At 48.3% G+C, this 21,769-nt stretch overlaps 2 protein-coding genes across 5 annotated transcripts in view; one reads left to right on the top strand and one right to left on the bottom strand.

The window, feature by feature from the left end:
* Positions 1 to 16,134, bottom strand: part of LOC102741394 (zinc finger and SCAN domain-containing protein 2) — a 41,856-nt gene extending 25,722 nt beyond the window's left edge. For 2 of the 4 annotated variants that reach the window (XM_081831726.1, XM_081831723.1), the window contains exons 1-2: positions 16,006 to 16,134; positions 13,630 to 14,141 (exon numbers count right to left, since the gene is read on the bottom strand). In XM_081831726.1, coding sequence (XP_081687852.1) covers positions 13,630 to 14,032 — 403 coding nt within the window. In that variant the 5' untranslated portion in view covers positions 14,033 to 14,141; positions 16,006 to 16,134. The other 2 variants (XM_081831725.1, XM_081831724.1) reach the window with 2 other exon arrangements.
* The window catches only part of WDR73 (WD repeat domain 73), a 147,896-nt gene that overhangs the window by 41,883 nt on the left and 84,244 nt on the right, over positions 1 to 21,769 (top strand). The gene's annotated exons all lie outside the window — the stretch shown is intronic.

Below are 21,769 nucleotides of genomic sequence, written 5' to 3'. Positions count from 1 at the left end.
CAAGGAAGACAATTAGTTAAATAATTACACAGGGTCCTAGTGACATTCCCACTACCGAAGCTAAGAAATAGTTTATTTAAAGTTAGATGGTCGATTCAGTGATTATTAGTTTCTGTAGGTGAAGGTGAATTTCCAAAGGTGCACACGCCCTCAGGCAGAACCTGGTTCTAGTTATGCTGTCAGTCCACAGAGGATTGTATTTATTTATTTATTTTTAAAGATTTTATTTATTTATTCATGAGAGACAGAGAGAGAGAGAGAGAAAAGCAGAGGGAGAAGCAGGCTCCCAAGGAGCAGGGAGCCCGATGCGGGACTTGATCCCAGGACCCTGGTATCATGACCTGAGCCGAAGGCAGACGCTTAACCAACCAGGGGCCCGAGGATTGTATTTAAATGTACAAGTAGGCTTGTGATTCTACTTCATGCTCACTAGCACATACGCTGCTGGTGCTCTGTGACTCCTGGCGTCCAGGGGACAGATACGGGCCTGAGGGGCACAGCGCATGCGCCCACACAGCCAGGACCAGGAGCTCTGCACTTCTGCAACTTCCTGCAACAGGGTTTTGCAAGTTTCTAGCACAGAGGTCTGCTCTCACCACTCTTCTACAGGGTCCTCCAGGCAGAGGCCCTGATTTATTTTCTGCAAGCGAATGCTACCAAAAACATTTTTTAAAAAATGACTTTAGGGGCGCCTGGGTGGCTCAGTTGGTTAAGCGACTGCCTTTGGCTCAGGTCATGATCCCGGGGTTCTGGGATCGAGCCCCGCATTTGGGCTCCCTGCTCAGCCAGAAGCCTGCTGCTCTCTCTCCCACTCCCCCTACTTGTATTGCCCCTCACGCTGTCTCTCTCTCTCTGTCAATTAAATAAATAAAATCTTTAATAAATAAATAAGTAAATGACTTTAGTAGGGGCACCTGGGTGGCTCTGTCGGTTGAGCGTCTGACTCTTGGTTTTGGCTCAGGTCTGATCTCAAGAGTCGTGAGATGGAGCTCCACGTCATCATCGGGCTCTGTGCTCAGTGAGGAGTCTGCTTAAGTTTCTCTCTTTCTCTCCCTCTGCCCCTCCCCCTGCTTGCTCCTCTCTCTCTCTCAAATAAATAAATTGTTTTTTAAAAATAGGGCGCCTGGGTGGCTTGGTTGGTTGGGCGATTGCCTTCGGCTCGGGTCGTGATCCTGGACTCCCGGGATCGAGTCCCGCATCGGGCTCCCTGCTCGGCAGGGAGTCTGCTTCTCCCTCTGACCCTCCCCCCTCTCATGCTCTCTCTCTCTCTTTCTCTCTCTCAAATAAATAAATAAAATCTTTAAAAAAAAAATGACTTTAGTGGGGCGCCTGGGTGGCTCAGTCGTTAAGCGTCTGCCTTCGGCTCAGGTCATGATCCCAGGGTTCTGGGATCGAGCCCCGCATCGGGCTCCCTGCTCCGCGGGAAGCCTGCTTCTCCCTCTCCCACTCCCCCTGCTTGTGTTCCCTCTCTCGCTGTGCCTCTCTCTGTCAAATAAATCAATAAAATCTTTAAAAATAATTGTTCTCTTCTGAACAGGGACATTAGCTGATAAGGTTTTCCACTGCCTTAAAATCAGAACTGGTTGGTATGTTCTGGAATGAGCTCAAAAGCAACAGGGAAAACCCAACAAAAACTCAAACTCCATTTGCAGTGAGATTAGGAGGAAGATTAATTTGCAGACACCAAAATACATATAAGGGCTTCCAAAAACAGCAGAGACAGGGCAGAGGCCAATGAGGCAGGAAGTGAACAAGCATGGAAAGCGGTGTGCGTGTGTGTGTGTGTGTATGTGTGGCTGGGGAAGGAACTGGGGGGGCAGCTGATCTCAAAAAGCTCAGGCAGAGGGGGCTCATGGGTGGCTCAGTCAGTTGAGCATCCGACTCTAGATCTTAGCTCGTCTTGATCTCAGGGTCATACGTTCAAGCCCCCCCACTGGGCTCCACACTGGGCATGGAGCTTACTTAATTAAAAAAAAAAAAAGGATATTAAAAAAAGCTCAGACAGAAAATCACTTCCTAAAGGTAAGGACTCCCCCTCAAGAGCAACAGTGCATTTGGGGTGAGCAGGGCTAGCTTCTTTGGTTCAGAGAAGCGCAGAAGGTGAAGCTACAACCAGAATCACCCAGATGACCTCTATACGCAGGACGCTTTCTGTTTCTGTAGAGCAGAAAGGAGAGAGCCTTTGACCCTCACACATTAATCATGGCAATTATGACTGAGAAAGTGACATTTTTCATGCATTAAAAAAATAAATAAACGAGGGTCTCCTGTGTGGCTCAGTCAGTTAAGCCCCTGACTTTTGGCTGCAGCTCGGGTCATGATCTCAGGGTTGTGAGATCGAGCCCTGCCTCAGGCTCCCAACTCAGTCAGGAGTCTGCTTGAGGATACTCTCCTTCTCCCTCTGCCCCCATCCTCCCTGTGTGCACTCTCTTTCTCTAAAAAAAAGGAGAAAAAAAAGTTAGACAAAGCAACCGCCTCCAGGAAGGAAGACCATATGGTAGAAGTTGGAAGAGACAGTAAGACAGCAGGAAGAGATGAAGTGGGAGGTGGCAGGACGTGGGAAGGCAGAGGAAATCCAGAGACCCAAGCACAGGAGGAGGAATGCAAAGGAGAACAGGCACACTGGCAAGGAGAAAGGGAAAAGAGGGGCCAAAATGAGAAGAGCTGTGAAAGGAAGAGGAATGAGGAGGACAAAGGGATTAACAAGAAGGACCGAAAGAGAAGTTAGACAAAATGAGAGTCCACACACACATAACTGGAGTTCTCAAACAGGGGAACCAGACCCAAGGAACAGAAGAAACGCTGAAGGTAGAAAGCTCCAACGACCCTGGGAAGGTGCACTGTGTTAGGAAGACTAACCCACAGTGGCTAGCGATGAGACAGGACAGCAAGCAAAAGGCTCGCATCACTCAAGTGGGGTAAGAGAACCACCTGGGCTCAGACTTCTCTACAGTGACATTCATGCCTGCAGACATGAGGCACACAAGGAAAGAAAGGGGATGCCCAGGATTTTGTGTTCAACAAAACCGTCCTTCAAGTATCACACTGGCAGGCAAACAGCTTTGAATACGCACGAATTTGCAGAATATGGTTCCTATGAGTCCCTCTTGGGGAAACTACTAGGAGGTGAGCTTCGGTCAACCAAGAGATCAAGGGAACTCTGAGCAAATGGGCTGGGGATGAGCACCGGATACAGCAGACTTCAGAACCAAGTCTCCAACGACTGTGGCCATTACAATGAGAAGAGAATGTAGAGGTTACCCAGCAACGTAGAAATGACACTCCAGCCAAAACTGGGGTTGAGAGAAGGCAGGACAGAGGATATGTTCATTGATTGCCTCATCTGGATTACCCCCCTAACCTGGGAGTTCAAAGCGTATCATTTAAAATTGGCAAATCATGCACCCGAAGTGTACGCAAGTGTCTTTACCAGTGCAAAAATCAACCTTAAGGAGCTCCTGGCTGACTCAGGTGGTGGAGCATGCGACTCTTGACCTCGGGGTCATGAGTTTGCACCCCATGTTGGGTGTAGAGACAACTAAAAAAACAAAACCAAATAGACAAAAGAAACTTAAAACGTTAAGACAGGATTACTGACTGAGACTGGGGGTGGGGAGGAGAGAGACTATCTTTGTCAGATGTTCAAACATGCTACAAGATCTCAAGAATGAAAACATTAACAGACAGCAGACCAGGGAAACCACACACACACTCTAGAAACAGACTCAGTAGACATGTGAATTCGGAACTGAACACAGGTGGCACATGGATAAACAGATGAGCAGAACAGAAACAAGAATCTAACGACGCTAGGACTTGAACGTCTGACAAGGGCAGCCTCTCAAATCCAGAGAGAAAAGGCTCAACATTCAATTGACATTCAATAAATGATGCCGGACCGACTGGCGAGGCCAAATGGAAAAAATCTGAGGTTGGATCCTATACTGGGAAAAATCCCAAAGTGATCAAAGATTCAAATGTAAACAAAAACAGTATCCAACATTAGACAAAAATATAAGAATTCTCTTATAATTGGAAAGCCTTTCAATGTGATAATTTGTGTTGACTATCTTCTACCACCTCACTGCAGAGAAGAATCCAGACCCAATGACCCCCGTGCCCCGACAGCGGCTTAAGGAACAGCCGTACCCTCCTTTACCAGACAAAGAGGCAAGACTACGTTGAGCTCCATGCTCAGCATAGAGTCTGCTTGAGATCCTCTCTCCCTCTGTCCCTCCTGCTCTTTCTCTCTCTCTCTCTCAAATAAGTAAATCTTAAAAAAAAAAAAAAATGCATCCCTGATATAGATTTAAAAGAGTATATGATTCTTGGGGTGCCTGGATGGCTCAGTTGGTTGGATGTCTGACTCTTGGCTTTGGCTCAGGTCATGATCTCAGGGTCTTGGGATCAAGCCCCACTTGGGCTCCACACTCAGTGTGGAGTCTGCTTGAGATTCTGGCTCTCCCTCTGACCCTCCCCACTCTTGATGTGCTCTCTCTCTCAAAATAAATGAATAAATCTTAAAATATACATACAGGATTCTCCCCTTGTGCACTGCTGGTAGGAATGCAAAATGGTGCAGCCACTGTGGAAAACAGTATGGTGGCTCCTCAAAAAATTAAACATAGAATTACCATATGATCTAATAATTCCACATCTGGGTCTACATCCAAAAGAACTGAAAGCAGGGACTCAAACAGTATTTGTACATCCATGTTCCTGCATTACTTGTAATAACCAAATGTTGAAAACCCAAAGGTCTATCAACGAATGAATGGAATATTATTCAGCCTTAAAAAGGAATGAAATTCTGACCTATGCTTCAACGTGGAGGAACCTTGAGGACATTATGCTAAGTGAAAGAATAAGCCAGCCACAAAAGGATAAATATTGTACGATTCCTCTATATGAGGTACCAAAAGTAGTCAAATTTATCACAGTGATAGGAATTAGAATGGTGGGTGCCAGGGGCTATGGGGAAGGGAGGGAGGAGTGCGGAGCTGTTTACTGGGCACAGAGTTTTAGTTTGAGGAAAGAAAACAGTGCTGAAGATGGATGGTGGTGATGGTTGTGCAACAGCCCGAATATATTTAATGTCCATGAACTGTACACATAAAAATGATTAAAATGAAAAAAATGGTTAAAATGTAAGTTTTATGTTATGTAAATCTTATCACACTCAAAAGAGAATATATGGCTCATAATTGTAGATACTTATCAAATTTAAAACAGGTGACACTACCTACTAATTCTGAAATTAGTTTTAGAAGATTTAATAAATGCTCAGAAAGGCAGAGAATTCTCAGAAACATTCTTATTAAATTTCTGATGGGCCAGTAGGCAAAAGAATTAATGAGTACTTCCCTGATCAATCATTAAGCTGGAACATATGGTTTCATAAAGTTATAATTTACTTTTCTTCATTTCTAAATTGCCCATTCATATCTTTTATGTTTCATTCCACTGCACTGACTTTTCTTAGGGATTACAGAAGTTCTTACAGATCAAGTTTTTTTTGTTGTTTTGTTGTTTAAGATTTACTTATTTAGGGGCACCTGGGTGGCTCAGTCAGTTAAGCATCTGCCTTCGGCTCGGGTCATGATCCCAGGGTCCTGGGAATGAGCCCCACATCGGGCTCCCTGCTCAGCAGGGAGTCGGCTTCTCACTCTCACTCTCCCTTTATGCTCAACCTCACTCTCTCAAATAAATAAATAAAATCTTAAAAAAAAAAAAAAAACAAGGGGCGCCTGGGTGGCTCAGTCGTTAAGCGTCTGCCTTCGGCTCAGGTCATGATCCCAGGGTCCTGGGATCGAGCCCCGCATCAGACTCCCTGCTCAGCAGGGAGTCTGCTTCTCCCGCTCCCACCTGCCCTGCTTGTGCTCCCTCTCTCTCTGTGTCTCTCTCTGTCAAATAAATAAATAAAATCTTTAAAAAAAAAAGATTTACTTATTTTAGAGAGAAAGAGAGAGTGTGCAAGTGGGGGGGGGCAGAGGGAGGGTGGGGAGGGGAAGCAGACTCCCAGGTGAGCAGGGAGCCTGACACTGGGCACTCCATCCCAGGACCTAGAGATCAGGACCTGAGCCGAAGCCAAGAACCAGGCGCTTCACCGGCTGAGCCACCCAGGCGCCCCCAGATCAAGGGTTTTTGACTCTTATCTGCTGTACCGCAGACTTTGTTGCAAATATTCCCTTCCGGTTGGTGTACTGTCTTTTAACTTTGTTCATGATACCTTTTTTATACAAAGGACTTTTCTGTTTTCCTGAGTCCAAGCCAGCTTTGAAGATTGCTGTCTTGCTTAAGAAGTCCTTCACCACAAGATTACAAAAAATATTCTCCTACATGTTATTCCAGGTCTTTTAGAGTCGAGATCTATAATCCATCTGAAATTTATTTTTGTGTCACTTGTGAGGCAGAGATCTATTTCTGTGTAAGTTAAGAAGTAAGGATCGAATGTTAGTTTTTTCAAAATGGTGAGACCACTGTCCAAACGCCATTCACTGAACCGGTTGTTGGACTGCTTTAGGCCCTCTTCCTTCCTCTTTGGTTAGTAAGCAGAAGCCACAGTCGAGGCTGAGGCTAAAGGAGCGGTTGGATTTTCCCCTCCCGGCTCTAGACACACCCCTACTGCCCGGCCAGACACCTCCTCTTCCTCTCACACTGGAAAGCCTATCACGATGAGTGTGAGGAAAATTGGTATCAGTAGGGAGACAAACCTGAATTTGCTGTAATTGTTGTAGAAAAATGAACTAAACAGCCACACACTTTGGCGCTTCAGTATGGATTAGGCTCCAAATTCTGGTGACGCCCACCGGGTTGTGACATGTGACACACCACTGTGTCTCAACGCCACGGCCAGAGCCGGTGGTCTAAAGCGCAGGCATGATTCTCACACGGCCTCCTCCCGAGCCGGGCTCTCCCCATCGGAGGGCTGCCCCGGCAAGCCCAGCAGGAGCCTGCTGGAGCACCGTTCCCCCTGCACTCTGGCTGCCTAGGAGATTAACCACTGGTAACAACGGCAGGGGGCTCCGTTGTCAGTTTCAATGAATGACTGCCAGACATCTGACAGTTAGAACGTTTACATCCCTCTCAGGGCTCTGTATGGTCTACGCTACAAATATTTCAGTGACTTAAAGGTGACTTTTGTTTTGAAACTGAGAATCGTAGCTTTAAAAAGACAAACACCTTTCCAACCCTCCAACATTCTCCATTCCCTGTCTTGTTATGAAAAATGAAAGCGTCTGCTCGTTGTTGGCATGAAGGGAGCATTTTGCTGGGGCAGCAAACTCAGACTAGGTAACCTGTTGCCCGTGCTCACCCAGAGCCAGGTGACGCTACGGAGGCCTAGAGAGGTCAGCTTGACTCTGGGGCTCAGATGGTGGACGAGAGCAGGTTTGAAGTGGACAATCTCCACTCCTCCCTAGACTAGAGCAGTGCTTCTCACTCTTCAAAGTGCAGACGGATCACCTGGAGGTTTTGTTGAATGCAGATTCTGCTTCACATGGGTTGGGGTGAGACTGAGTGTGCCTTTCTAACAAGCTCCAGGTGACACCAGGACCTGGTCCACGGACCACACTTTGAGTAACAAGGCTCTAAGCAGTGGTTTTGACACTTTGCTGCAGCTTAGGGCCACCTGGGAGCTTTCAAAACTTCCCTGCCTGGGCCATACCCCATGCCAATGAAATCAGAAAATCAGAATCCCTGGGAGTAGGACCCCAAGTGATTCTGATGTGTGGCCAGGCTTGAGAACCAGAGGTCTGGCACAGTGGCTCGCTTACTGGCGACTGAATGAGGATCACTTGGAGGACTCGTTAAACCACAGGGTACTGGGCCCCACCCCCAAAGTTTCTGATTCAGTAGATCTGGGGTGGGGCCCAGGAAGTTCATTTCTAACACATTTGCAGATGATGCTGATGCTGCGGGCGCAGGGACCACACACTGCGCTGATGGTCAGAGGATTTACATATCAGGATTCATCCATTTTGAGCCCCAAAATTTCCCTTTTGCTCCCCTCTGACATCAGCAGTTTCTTTTTTGGGTGGTGGAGCTTCTGTGAGATAAAATCTGTGTCGGGAGAGGAACATTTCCCCTTTACCCTGATATTGCATCGACACTGGTGTGGGGGGGCTGGGGAAGGCCACCGTGGCATGAGTCCACTGGTCTGCAGGCTCTAGCGCTATCTTCCGGCTCACCTCTTACAGAAAGGTGCGTGAACCCTGGTAGAGCAGTCAGCCAACAGTCCGGGCTCAAGCTGCCTCCAACTCTGCAGTGACTATAGTTTCTGAACCAAAAACTGGGCCATACAATTTGAGAAATGATTTCTGGCCCCAGGCCCCAGGCCCCATTACAGATAGTCTGAGAGGTATGGCTTGGCCACCCACTATTGAACTCTGAGACATTCTGATGATTTGCAAGGACAAGTATTTCATATTCAGGACTACCCTGGACAATCTGGGTTGTCATAAACCAAATCACGAGAAACAAAGAAGAAAAGGAAGTGTTCTGGGTTTCATGTTGGGACTTTCTAACCAGTCATAGAGAGAACCGCGCTTTTCATAAATGGTCTTTCAGCGGGTCTGTGACACACAGGCTGAAAGAGCAGCCAGGCAAACCAGGGGCCAATCTCATTTCAATGGAAGGTCCTCATCACTGGGGAGATGAGCTCCAGAGGACCAGCGACACCCTCCTGAGGCTTGCAATTCTGGCCATTCACCGGTTCATTTTCTCCATCCTATATTCATTGATGTTCACATCCATGGCCAGCGCCCCGGCACAAAAGACTTTAAGGCAAATGTCCTCCCTGGGGGTGTGGATTCACTGTACCTGAGGTTTCCAAAGTCAAAGCTCGTCCCATGCAAATAAATGCTATAGGTCTCCCGCACGATTCCTGCACTTTGGATGGATAATGTCAGGTCAAAAAGGCCACCTTCTAGTTTATACTCAGGCCGGACAGGGAGGATGTCCTTGAGCCTTTGGGATTTGAGAAATGGGAATAGCACAAACCTCCATCCTCAGAAACATGTTCTCTTTGTGTAAAAATATCTTTGGGGCGCCGGGCTGGTTCAGTCGGAAGACCATGTGACTGACTCTCGATCTCGGGGTTGTGAGTTCAAGCCCCGTGTTGTGGATAGAGATTACTAAAAAAATAAAATAAACTTAAAAATATCTTTATTAATAGCATAAACATGATAGTATTCACTGGGTTTGCTGAACAAAGGATTCATATGGCGCCTCCAAGAACGAAAACGCCAGAGACTAAGAGTTAAGTGTTCTTACGCTGGACTGAGCTTCCCCGGGCTGCCTACTGGCCTGAGCACCCCTCCAGGTCTGCAGCCTCACCTCTCCCCTCTTTCCAGACTTGGGCATGTCCCGGCTATGTTCTGCCAAATGTGGCCTTGACCCCAGTTTGTTTTAAGACAAAAGCTTAGCATGGTTTTCTCAAGGAAAAGCAGAGAAGCCTGGAATGAAGAAGCTATCTGTCCACCTCCTTCATGGACCGGGCCAGCAAGGGAGCCTCTTAACACCTGCCGATGGGCAGGAAGGATTCATGTATTCATGCCAGCAATACTTACTGAGTTCCCACTGTGTGGGGGGGGCACTGTGAGCAGTACTGTGAGAGAGGAAAAGAGAGGAAGGAAAGAAAAAAAAAAAAAGAGAAAGAAGAAAACAGGTTCCATGCCTTCTGGGATTTTAAAGGTTCCTAGAAGAAATAAGACAACTATTCATATAAGTAGAAAACAAAATGGACCATAATCAAATGCTAAAGGACAAGGAGAATCCAAAAGCTCTGGGGCAGATGGCTTCTGGAGGAGGGAATCAGAGGTGCTCCCAGGTGGCTGCAACTGGGGACAGGGGAAGATGGATCAGAAGTAAGGACGGCTGTCTGGAGTGGGTCTCCAAGGGTGTACACTCAAAGGATACCCGGGATTTTATCAGACAGGGATGGGACAAAGCCATTCCAACTCAAAATTCAGGAGCACAGACTCATGCTAGAAAGCACAGGCTTCATTCAAGGAACAGCAAGATCTGGTCTGAAAGGAGCGGGGGCGATGGCGGGAGGACCACGGCAGCTGTGGGGCCGCTCTGGCCTGACATCACACAAGGCCCTGGTTCCGAGCAGAATAAGGAGCTCATGCTTGATTTGGAGATGCTGGGGAACTCACGAAGCTTTCTAAGCGGGAGAGCACCTGAGCGCTCAGGCAGGAGCGGAGCAGGGGCCCTGGAGGGAGAAGAGGCTGGGCCACTGTGAGAGTTCTGGGCAGAAACAGCAAGAGCCTGAACGTAGACCGCGCGTGGGGATGAAAACGTCCTTGGTACACACTCACAGGGAGAGATGAGCTTTACCACTTAAACCAGTAGCACAGGTCCCATCTTCATGGGAATTATAAGAACCTTTAAATGTGAGTACCCAGAGGTGCCTGCTAGTCAAATATTAAATAACCACTGTCCAAACAGGGATTGAAGTGTCCGGTGCTGGGTAAGTGTGTCCATAGGTCCCGAGCTGGATGAACAAAAAAGAGGTCAAGTGGTTTACGTTGAACAAATGTTTGAGGGGATGAAAATAAGTGCACAGGTTCCTCTGAGTAATCACGGGGAAGGTCAGCGGACTTTGTTAAGCAAAGCCGATCTCAAGGGTAGAAGTCAGAGGACTGACAAACCCATCGTAGACGTTCTGGGAGTAATAAAAGGCACAAAGCCCCCACAGCCAGCCGGGTGGGGAGGGCTGTCATGGTGGGTGCCTGTCTCCACCTCAGAGGCACCTGCTCAGACCTGACCCTCCGCTTCGAGACTTCCCCAACGAAACAACAACCCCAGGGGCGCCTGGGTGGCTCAGTTAAGTGTCTGACTCTTGGTTTCAGCTCAGGTCATGATCTCAGGGTCGTGGAATCGAGCCCCATGTTGGGCTCCATGCTCAGTGGGGAGTCTGCTGGAGATTCTTTCTCTCTACCTCTCCCCTGACTCATGCTTGCTCTCCCTCTCTCGGAAATAAATCTTAAAAAGAAATAAAAATAGGGGCGCCTGGGTGGCTCAGTTGGTTAAGCGACTGCCTTCGGCTCAGGTCATGATCCTGGAGTCCCGGGATCGAGTCCCACATCGGGCTCCCTGCTCGGCGGGGAGTCTGCTTCTCCCTCTGACCCTCCTCCCTCTCATGCTCTCTGTCTCTCATTGTCTCTCTCGCAAATAAATAAAATCTTAAAAAAAAAAAAAATTAAAAAAAAAAAGAAAGAAAGAAAAATAAACAACAACCCCAGAGGTCACTGCTCAGCCCTCAACCCCTCTGGCCTCTCCACAGTATCTTGACTAAGATCCTAAAGTTCATTACAAACTTGTCACATTCATCAGGAGGCAAGTAAATTAAGTTTTTAGGACAGGATGAGAGATTTTTGTTTTCTTTTTAATAGGAAGAGTAAAGTTGAAAGTTATTTTTCAGGGCCAGAGAAAACTGGGTACTTTGCTTCAAATAAAACCTACCAAACACATGTGGAAGCAAACAGACCGGAGTTTGAGCCCCGGCTCCGCCACTTACCATCTAGTGTGTGACCTTGAGGAAGGGCGTGACCTTGCTGAATTTCCATTTCCTCATCTGTAAAATGACAGTCCCACCCACCTCCCAGGATTGCTAGTGAGCCGAACATGTGAGGAGCCCAGGGCAGGGCTGGGCTCACAGGAGGCCCTCAACGTCACACACAGCTTGACTCCTCTACCTCCCAAGTCCCTGAGCTTGGTCATAGCCTCTGCTCCCAAACCACCTCCTTTCCTCTCTTCCTCTTCCCAGGCTTCTGAATCCTCCAGACTGGATGCCTCTTGAGTTGGCCACCTTTGTCTTAGTCCTCGCCTGCAACACCCCACTGGGAACTATCGCTTTGCGCCACGGATGTGATACAATGCTTAAGGACATGGGCCGTGTCCTCAGACCCATGGATTTAAATCCTGGTTCGGCCTCATACTAGCTGGGTGACCTTCAGGGAGTCACTTAACTTCTCTGGTGATAATAACGTCACTGATCTCCCAAGACAGTGAAGTGTCTGTCAGTTTTGCCCAGCGAATGCTAGGCACGAGGCCTGGACCAGAAAGGGATCTGCAACCGCTAGCTAGTGTTGCTATCGGTTCTTCTTACCTGTGCCCAGTGTCCTCCCCTTCTCTGCTGACCCCTCCTCGGCCGGACCACTGTGCCGGCAGCCTGATGTCTAGGCGGCTTCCTGGCTGCACTCCGGCCGCTGGCCTCTCCCTACTCGAATGAGACCTACATCCTGTTGCCAAATTCCACTTCCTCCCATGCCCCTTGGGCTCTAGTTCAAGAACCTGCCAAGGCCAGCGACATTCAGTCCAAGCCCCCCCCCCCTTCCCCCAAACTCCACATCCTACCACTTCCTAAAAACACACTCTCTACTCCAACCAGCCAGCCTCCCTTACTGTGACCTGAACCAGTGAGCTTCATGCCACACCTCACTTTCTTCGCAGCTGCCAAACCCTCCCCGCTGCCCTGCACTTTTGCAAACTCCACGCCAGCCTACAGCTTCCGGCTTAAGCTCCGCACCCTCTCTGACCTCTCCGGTCCTCTCCCCTCCTTTCTCTGAACCTCGGCAGCTCTCATCAGTGCCAAGGCAGTCATCATCCATGGGTCCTGAAGCGGCCCCAGGGACACGGGCAGATGTGAACGAAACATCTGATAATCAAGGGAGCCCAGTCTACAACTGAAGACCAGAATGGAGACGGAGTCCTCTCCCCTCCTTTCTCTGAACCTCGGCAGCTCTCATCAGTGCCAAGGCAGTCATCATCCATGGGTCCTGAAGCGGCCCCAGGGACACGGGCAGAAGTGGCATGCCCGGATCCCAGAATGTATCAGTAACATGGGAGACAAGGATGGTAACCGTGGCAAAGAGCTCAGGTTTGAAATGACTCTTTCAAGAGCTTAGGATGACTTTATACCATCGCAAGTTCCTAGTTATTAGCTGGTCTTGGTTTCATAAGAATAATCACTTTTTAAAAATAGGATTATCTGGTTTTTCTAATTGCTAGACTTCAGATATTTGGATGTTTATTGCACAACCAAGGGAAGGTGCCAAGGGGCGGTTTATACTGTCTTCAGTCCCCCTCCCTATAACCTCCATCAGCTTCCCAACCACTCGGAATAAACACAGAAGTAAACACTGTGCTTATTATACAAATATAGCTCCAATAATAGTCCTGTAAGCCTCTCCTATCCTGAGATTCTGGAACTACCATTGTACACAGGGCATTAAAAAGGGTGAGCATGGGGCACCTGCGTGGCTCAGTCGTTAGGCGTCTGCCTTCGGCTCAGGTCATGATCTCAGGGTTCTGGGATCGAGCCCCGGGTCGGGCTCCCTGCTTGGCTGGGGGGCCTGCTTCTCCCTCTCCCACTCCCCCCTGCTTGTGTTCCTGCTCTCACTGTCTCTCTGTCAAATAAATAAGTAAATAAAATCTTTAAAAATTAATTAATTAATTAATAAAAAGGGTGAGCATGTCCTGGTTGCCTGCAGCAGCAGCAGCAGGAGGACAGGCTGTCTCCACCTCCATCCTGGATACCACCCTCTCCTCTTCCACAAACACCACACTCCTCCACAGTGGGGAATGCTCCCCACCCTCTCCCCACGAGGTCCAGCATCTTACCGCTGTCCCGAAGGGTCTGGGTTAAGTCCTCCACCAGGGCCACGGCCTCCTCGCTGCTTTCAGGACGATGCTCTTGCAGCCAGGCTTGAATTTCCCTTGGTAGCACGGTCAGCATCTGTTCCTTGGTGTGCACTTCCGGCCTCAGCCAGCGCCGACAGAGCTCTCGGAGGCGGCCAAGTGCACCCTGTGGCCCTCCAGCGGCCTCCCCGTGGGGGCTACCCTTGCTAGCACTCTGGGGAAAGGGTTCCGACTCGGGGCCATCCTCCTGCAATACAGCTTCCTGCACCCAAGAGTCGTCCTCCAGGATCATGGTAGTGACCTCCTCCTGCTCGTCTTCCTCTTGAGGCACCTGGACCAAGGGGCTCAGGGGGGTGGTTACTCTCGGCAGCTCTGCAGCCATCATCCACCTTCCCGGGGCAATCGCCTCAGGCTTCTAGCCTTGAACCTCAGTCTTCTAGAGCCAGGCTCACGGAGAAGACACCTCCCTCCTCAAATTCCAACAAGTAGTGTGGCTGGGAAATGAGAAAGAGAACCACAATCAATAAGTAGACTGTCTTACAATGACCTAACTCACAGCAGCCCAGGTCAGGCCACCAAGTGAGTCTTATATCCGCAAATCAACACAAGTTTCCTGTCCCTCTTAAAGGAAAAATGGCTTACTCCTGAAAACCTCTCTCTATGGCAAAAGAAGTTATGAAGAATCACAAGCACAAAAAAATACAGAACTTTTCTTTCCAAAAGAAAGAGTATCAGAAATTCAGAGTCCTCCTAAGAACCCAGGACTAAGTTACTCTGCCCTAAATCAGTTCAGACTTGCTGCATAGTGAGTGACCTTGACCTAACATACAACTCAGTCCCTTAACCTCAGTGCCCATCTAACAGGTAGAGATAATAACACCCATTCTTCTTATCTTATGGGGATATCTTCAGGATTAGCAATGGATCCAGATGTCAAAACATTTTGAGCCTCACTGGGAGGAAGGCAGTATCTTAACTGCATTCTTACCATATGAGTATGAAGTTTTAAAATATTCACACTTTTTTTTTTTTAAAGATTTTATTTATTTATTTGAGAGAGAGAGAATGAGAGAGAGCGAGTACATGAGAGGGGGGAGGGTCAGAGGGAGAAGCAGACTCCCTGCTGAGCAGGGAGCCCGCTGCGGGACTCAATCCAGGGACTCCAGGATCATGACCTGAGCCGAAGGCAGTCGCTTAACCAACTGAGCCACCCAGGCGCCCTAAAATATTCACACTTTTCAATGCAGCCTTGGCCCCCTTGGGAATTTATCTTTAAAAATAACCATCTTTCTGAAGAAAAATTTATTTGCAAGGAAACAAAACCATAGCATTGTTTCTAATTGCAAAAATACCCCGACATTTTAAAAATCCAGCAACAGAGAAATGGTTAATGAATTATGCCACAACCACACAGTAAAATGTATTTAAAACTATGCTGATTTAATAATGGCTACCTTTGGGGGCAGGGTACTGACTGAGAAGGGACTCAAAGAAGTCTTTGGGGTGCTGGAAATGTTCTGTATCTTGATTTGATGACGGCTGCATAAAGCATACATATGAAATTTAAGATCTGTGCGTGCTGCTGCATGTAGCTTTAAATATTTTTAAAAATTATGCTGACAACGATTATTAACCATTAATAATCTGAGATAATCTTCATAAACATGAAAATTACCGATAAGAACAAACCTAGCCAAACAGAAACACCAGGCACAGTATGATCCCAAATCCGTTTAAAAATGAACACATACACAAGGAAAAACAAAACTTGGACGTTAATTCTACAAAATGTTGGGAGCAGTGAAATTACTATTTATAAAATAAAGCCTATAAGAGCAACGAAAAATTATGTTTTAAAAATCACTACCACATGACAAAGACTCAGATAACCCCCCTTTTTAAAAAAGGAGGGCAGGGGGAAAAAAAAGAAGAATTAGAAAGCAAAGCTAGTGGGAACACCGAAGCTCTCAATGTGTATTTACCAAAGGGCTAGAAGGGGCACAGGTATAACCGAAGTCCTGCTTGGGAGCCCGGGAAAACTGCTTCCGGTCAGCTCATTCGCTGTCTGACCGAGGGCAAGACACGCCCCCTCGGAAGCTCAGTTTCCCCATCTCCCAGTCCCAACCCCGCGCCCCTGGTTAGATGTGGAGGGAGCTCACCGCCCCGAAGCAGGGTCCGGGTGCGTTCGCCGAGCGGACCGGGCGCGTCAACCTGGGGGCCCCCGACCGCGGGCGCGGACAGCGCCCCCGACGCCCCTCCCCCAGCAGGGCTGCCTGCACCGGCTCCAGGCCCGTTATTCCCTCGCCGCGGGCTACTCCCCCGTCCCGCGCCGCTCCAGGCCCGTCTCTCCGGGCTCACCTCTGGGGAGACCAGGTCGGACGCCGGCAGCCACTCCGCGCGTAAAAGCGCCCCCGGGCACGGCCCGGCGCCTCCGGACTCACCGCGGCTCAAGCCCGAGGGGCACCGAGAACAATGGACGGCAGAGGCCCGCCCCCCACCGCGCTCATTGGCCACCGAGAACGCCCCCTGGAAACCCTGCTCTCCTACTGGCGAACCCGGCCCCCAGCCCGACGGCGGGGTGGGGAGGCCGGGCCGAGGGCATTGTGGGACATGTAGTCCACCGCGGCGGCCCGGCCCGCGGGCGGGGAGCGGAGCTAGGGGTTGAGAGCCCGGGCGCCGCTGCGCGGGCCGCAGGCAAATCCGCGGACTGGCCCTCAAGACCCCAGGGTTGGCCAGAGTTGGGACCTGGTACCGGTCATTTCACTTCCCTGAGGCCTCCATGGATTTGCCTATGAAAAATGAAAGTTGTGAGGAGGGGCTTGAAGGTCCGTTTCAGCCGGGGACTGTGTGGCAAGGCACGTTGTTAGGCCCCCCCGAAAGGCGGTCCCCGAGCTGGGAGGAGTCCTCCCAGGAAAAGTCCCCCCGCTGCCCGAGCCCGGCCCCCCTCCCCCGACCTGCAGGTCCACGCTCGCACCTGGCCTTGGCACACCCCTTTGTTTTCGCACGTGGTGTTCCTGCTGCGGGAGGCACGCCCGGTCCCGCCTCTTCTGCCGCGGAAGAACTGCCATTCTTTCGTCCCGCTGGTCTTCTTGGAGCCTGCCCCATCGTCCCCTCCCCGGGCGCGGACGCCGCTCCCGGCGCACCTGTTCACGTGTCCACGTCAGTCCCTGGTCCCGGTGTTGCTCCCCGCGGGTCTCAGCACTGGGAGGTGAGAGCGGGAGATCGGCCTCTGCCCTTCCCACAGTCGGTGCCCTCGAAGAAGTAGCTGCGCCAACACTGCAGGACAACAGGTGAGAACCGTCCGGAAACCCAAGGGGGAAATAGGAGGATGGAGGGAGACATGCTCTCGGTGGTCTGTGATAGAACAATTGTGAATGCTTATGCAGAGCAATCATCGGAGGCGCACAAGCAAAGGACTACATTTGTTGTTGTTTTATTTATATTATATTTAACATTCATGAAAATTTTGTATTTGAGAAAGGTTTTCTGTTTATTTGGGTGATTTTAATCTCCTTTTCTGTGAACTGATTGTAGCTTCCCATGTTTGTTTGTTTTCCTTTGATCCAGTATAGTTTACATACAGTATTATGTTTCAGGTGTACAATAATGAAGCAAATCCATACAACAGTGCTCATCAGGACAAGTGCACTCCTTAATCCCCATCTCCTGTTTCACCCCCCCCGTCCCCCCCCACCTCCCCTCTGGTAACCAGCTGCTTGTTCTCTCTAGTTAAGAGTCTGTTTTTTGGTTTGTCTCTCTCTTTTTTTTCTTTGTCCGTTTGTTTCGTTTCTTAAATTCCACCTCTGAGTGAGATCATATGTATTTGTCTTTCTCTGGCTGACTTATTTCTCTTAGCATAATACTCTCTAACTCCATCCATGTTGTTGCAAATGGCAAGATGTCATTATTATACTTCTTCCCATGTTTTAATCAAATTTATTTGCAAGAGTTCTTAGTATATTAAGCGAACGATTTCTTTGTCACAGAAGTTGCTATTTCTCAGTTTGCTGTTCTTTTTTGCTGTTTTTTTTTAGCATAGAAATTTTTAGGCTGTCCCATCTTGTCTTTTTATAGCTTCTGAATTTGGTGGCATTCTTAGAAAGTTCTCTGCACCACTCCAAAGATTATCTCAGTTTCACCTGTTTTTCACTAATGAACCCCTTTAATCAGTCGAAGTGTAAAGATGCAAGGTGAGGTTCCTACCTCCCTGGCTGCATCTTAATGTCTTAGCCTAAATGCAAATAGCACCACCTCCAGGCCAGCTCAAGAAGTTTGCACTCCCTGCCTGGATGCCCAGCTCTCAGGCCAGCTCGAGAAGTTTGCACTCCGTGCCTGGATGCCGAGCTCTCAGTGCTCACTCCCCCGCTTCAGAGAACTGCTCTGGCTAAAAGGGACTTATTGAAAGAATATTAGGGAACTCACAGGGTAAATGGGAAAGAATCAGGCTTAATTCAGAACAGTTGGGAGCCAAGAAACAGAGGATAAGGCTCAGGCATTGGGGCAAAGGTGCCTTTGGGTCCTGAGGATGCAGGAAGTACCTCCCCCCCGCTGAAGACCCCCCCGCCATTGCTCAATCTACCCTATGTCCTCGCTGTCCGGGAAGGGCATCTCTTTGTTTGTATGAAGCATGTGTGTCTCATTTTTGCTAGTTATGCCACAGAAGCAGGACCACTAAACGGGATTGGGAAAAGATTATTACATGAACAGTGTTGGAGGATGCTATAAGACTGGCCTAAAAGGAAGAAAAATCTAAAGGGGGGCTCCTGGTAGGAATGCCAAGGGAGAAAGAGAAACTAGGGAAGGAGATCAGGGATGCATTTATTTTAAAGAGGGAGGAGTGAGGGGCGCCTGGGTGGCTCAGTCCTTAAGCGTCTGCCTTCCGCTCATGTCATGATCCCAGGGTCCTGGGATCGAGCCCTGCGTCTGGCTCCCTGCTCCACGGGAAGCCTGGTTCTCCCTCTCCCACTCCCCCTGCTTGTGTTCCCTCTCTCACTGTGTCTCTCTGATAAATAAATTAAAAATCTTAAAAAAAAAAAAAAAGAGGGAGGAGTGAAATTCAGTCCAAGAAGTGTCGCTGAACAATTGTGAAGTTACGTATCCCATGACGCATGCCCAAGTAAAACGAAGAGCTAGAGCGGGATTTTTTTTTTTTTTGGAATGGAATTTTTCACCCCTCCCAACAAGGCCTGTATTTTCACTGTTTTCTTTTCTTCTTTTTTTTTTTAATGAATGGCTTGTAGTTAGTGTAACAGAGGTGGGAGGAGGGTTGTCTTTGGTCCTTGTCTTTCTCCTCCTGGGACCCTGGTTTTTCTCTTTCTCGGTTGTCCTGTGCTGGCCTGGGCTTCTCTAGCCCCTTTGTGCCAAGAAGGAAGAGAATAGCTTTACAGTCTCGGGCCAGTTCCCATGCCCTACTCGGAACTGCTCTAGTCAGGGATATTTCTTGGAAGACACGAGGGTGCTCTGGGCTGGACAGAATGGCTCAGGAGGCAGCTTCGTGTGGACTGGTGCTTGCCAAACACAGAGGCACCAGGGGTACCAGGAATGGCTGGAGGCAGAGTGTGTTGTTTTTTTTTTTTTTTAAGATTTTATTTACTTATTTGACAGAGAGAGACACAGCGAGAGAGGGAACACAGCAGGGGGAGTGGGAGAAGCAGGCTCCCCACCAAGCAGGGAGCCCGATGCGGGGCTCGATCCCAGGACCCCTGGGACCATGACCTGAGCCGAAGGCAGACGCCTAACGACTGAGCCACCCAGGCGCCCCTAAAATGACATTTTATCTTATTTTTTTTATTTCTTTTTTAAGATTTTATTTATTTATTTGACAGAGAGAGAGACACAGCGAGAGAGGGAACACAAGCAGGGGAAGTGGGAGAGGGAGAAGCAGGCTTCCCGCGGAGCAGGGAGCCCGATGCGGGGCTCGATCCCAGGACCCCTGGGACTGTGACCCAAGCCGAAGGCAGACGCCTAACGACTGAGCCACCCAGGTGCTCCCACAGTGTGTTTTGAAGGGGATTTAGCTCTAGAATCATCCATGTCCCCCCAAGTTATTATGAGTGAAGACTGATGATAAAGATAGGAAGGGAAAAAATGCAAATACGTGCATGCGCGCACACACACACACTCCGTATACACACATACTGCATGTATATAGTTGACATTTGAACAACTTGGGGGCTAGAAGCACTGACATCGCCCCCCACCTCCACCCCAGCAGTTGAAAATCTACTCAGAACTTCTGACTCCCCAAAAACTTAGAGCCTCCTGTTGACCAGGGGTCTTACTGATAACAGAAACAGTCGATTAACATTTGATATACTATACATGTTATATACTGTATTCTTATAATAAAGTAAGTTAGAGAAAAGAAACATTATTAAGAAAATCATAAGGGAGAAAAGAAAACCATAAGAGGAAATACATTTACAGTACTGTATGGTATTTATCGAAAAAAAAAAAAAGAATCCACATATAGAGGCACCTGGCTGGCTCAGTTAGGAGAGCATGCGACTCGATCTCTGGGGCATGAGTTCAAGCCCCTACTGAGCGTAGGGCTTACTTTAAAAAAAAGAAAATTCCACATACAAGTGGACCTGCACAGTTCAAACCCGTATTGCTCAAGGGTCAGCTGTATATATAATCCCTAGGCTGCTTAGTTCATAGGAAGAAACATTATCACTAGAATAGTTAGTTGACCGTTGGAAAAAGAAAGAAAAAAACCTTGTGACCTGCAGTAGAAGCTTGCCAGGCACGGGGCATGCACAAGAGGCTTCAGGACAAATTCCCTGCCCGGCTTGTCAAACCAGACTGCTGCTCCAAAGCCACTCCCTTACAAATATCGAAGCCACTGATGGACACTGATGGGGCCACGTGGCCTGGGAGCTGGAAACATCCCCAGGGAAAGGTTCGGCCATAGGCTTTCCCCTAATGGCCATTTACCATTCTCTCTCTGTCTCTCTCTCTCTCTCTGTCATACACATACATACACAGACACAAATTGAATTTTTTTTTAAATTATAAAACAAATGCACTCAGACCCAGGAAGAAAAAGAAATAAATTTGAACACACAAACTTAAAAATGCTTGTATAGCATAGAAGGCTAAAACTAAAGTCACATGACAAAGTAGGAGAAATATTTGTAACAAATGTGACAAAGGACAAATTGCTCATTTACTATGAGTTTATGCAGCTGAGCTTGAGAAAGACCAACAACTCAGTGGAAGAACGGGCAAAGGATAAGAATAAACAGGTCACAGAGCAAAAAACTCGGCCTCACTAATAATTTTTTAAATGCAAATCAAAACTGAGCCTGGGCAGCTCAGTCGGTTAAGCATCTGCCTTCAGGTCAGGTCATGATCCCAGGGTCCTGGGATCGAGCCCCGCATCGGGCTCCCTGCTCCGCGGGAAGCCTGCTTCTCCCTCTGCCTGCCGCTCCCCCTGCTTGTGCCCTCTCTCTCTCTCAAATAAATAAATAAAATCTTAAAATAACAAACAAATATACGGTTTTTCTCCTGTGGTATTGGCAAAAACATTAAAGCATGATAATACACGGTAGTGTTGACAGTAGGCAAAATAATTCACTCTCCTGTTGGTGGTAATAGGAATGGGGGCAGTCATTTTGGAAGGTAAACCAGCAATTCTATTGCTAGGAATACTATAGGTAGAATCATACAAAGATGCCAAGATATATGCAAGAATATTTATTATAGTAATAGTTATAACTGAAAAACATATAAATAATTTAAACGTTTATAAGCAGCAGTCTAGATAAATAATGTTCGGAATATCTATACCTTAGAATTCTATTTGGCCTTTTATTTATTTATTTATTTATTTTAAAGATTTTATTTATTTATTTGACAGAGAAAGACACAGCGAGAGAGGGAACACAAACGGGGAGTGGGAGAGGGAGAAGCAGACTCCCCGCCGAGCAGGGAGCCCGATGCGGGACTCGATCCCGGGACTCCAGGATCATGACCTGAGCCGAAGGCAGTCGCCCAACCAACTGAGCCACCCAGGCGCCCCTATTTGGCCTTTTAAAAAATGAACATCTCTGGGACGCCTGGTTGGCTCGGTCAGTAGAGCAAGGGACTCTTGCTCTTGGGGTCCTGAATTCAAGCCCCA

This window comes from Leptonychotes weddellii, chromosome 9 (assembly GCF_054177405.1).
Source record: "Leptonychotes weddellii isolate Sample4059 chromosome 9, ASM5417740v2, whole genome shotgun sequence".
NCBI lineage: Eukaryota > Metazoa > Chordata > Mammalia > Carnivora > Phocidae > Leptonychotes > Leptonychotes weddellii.
Note: the sequence above shows the minus strand (reverse complement) of the source record. Positions and strands in the feature narration are given on the sequence as shown.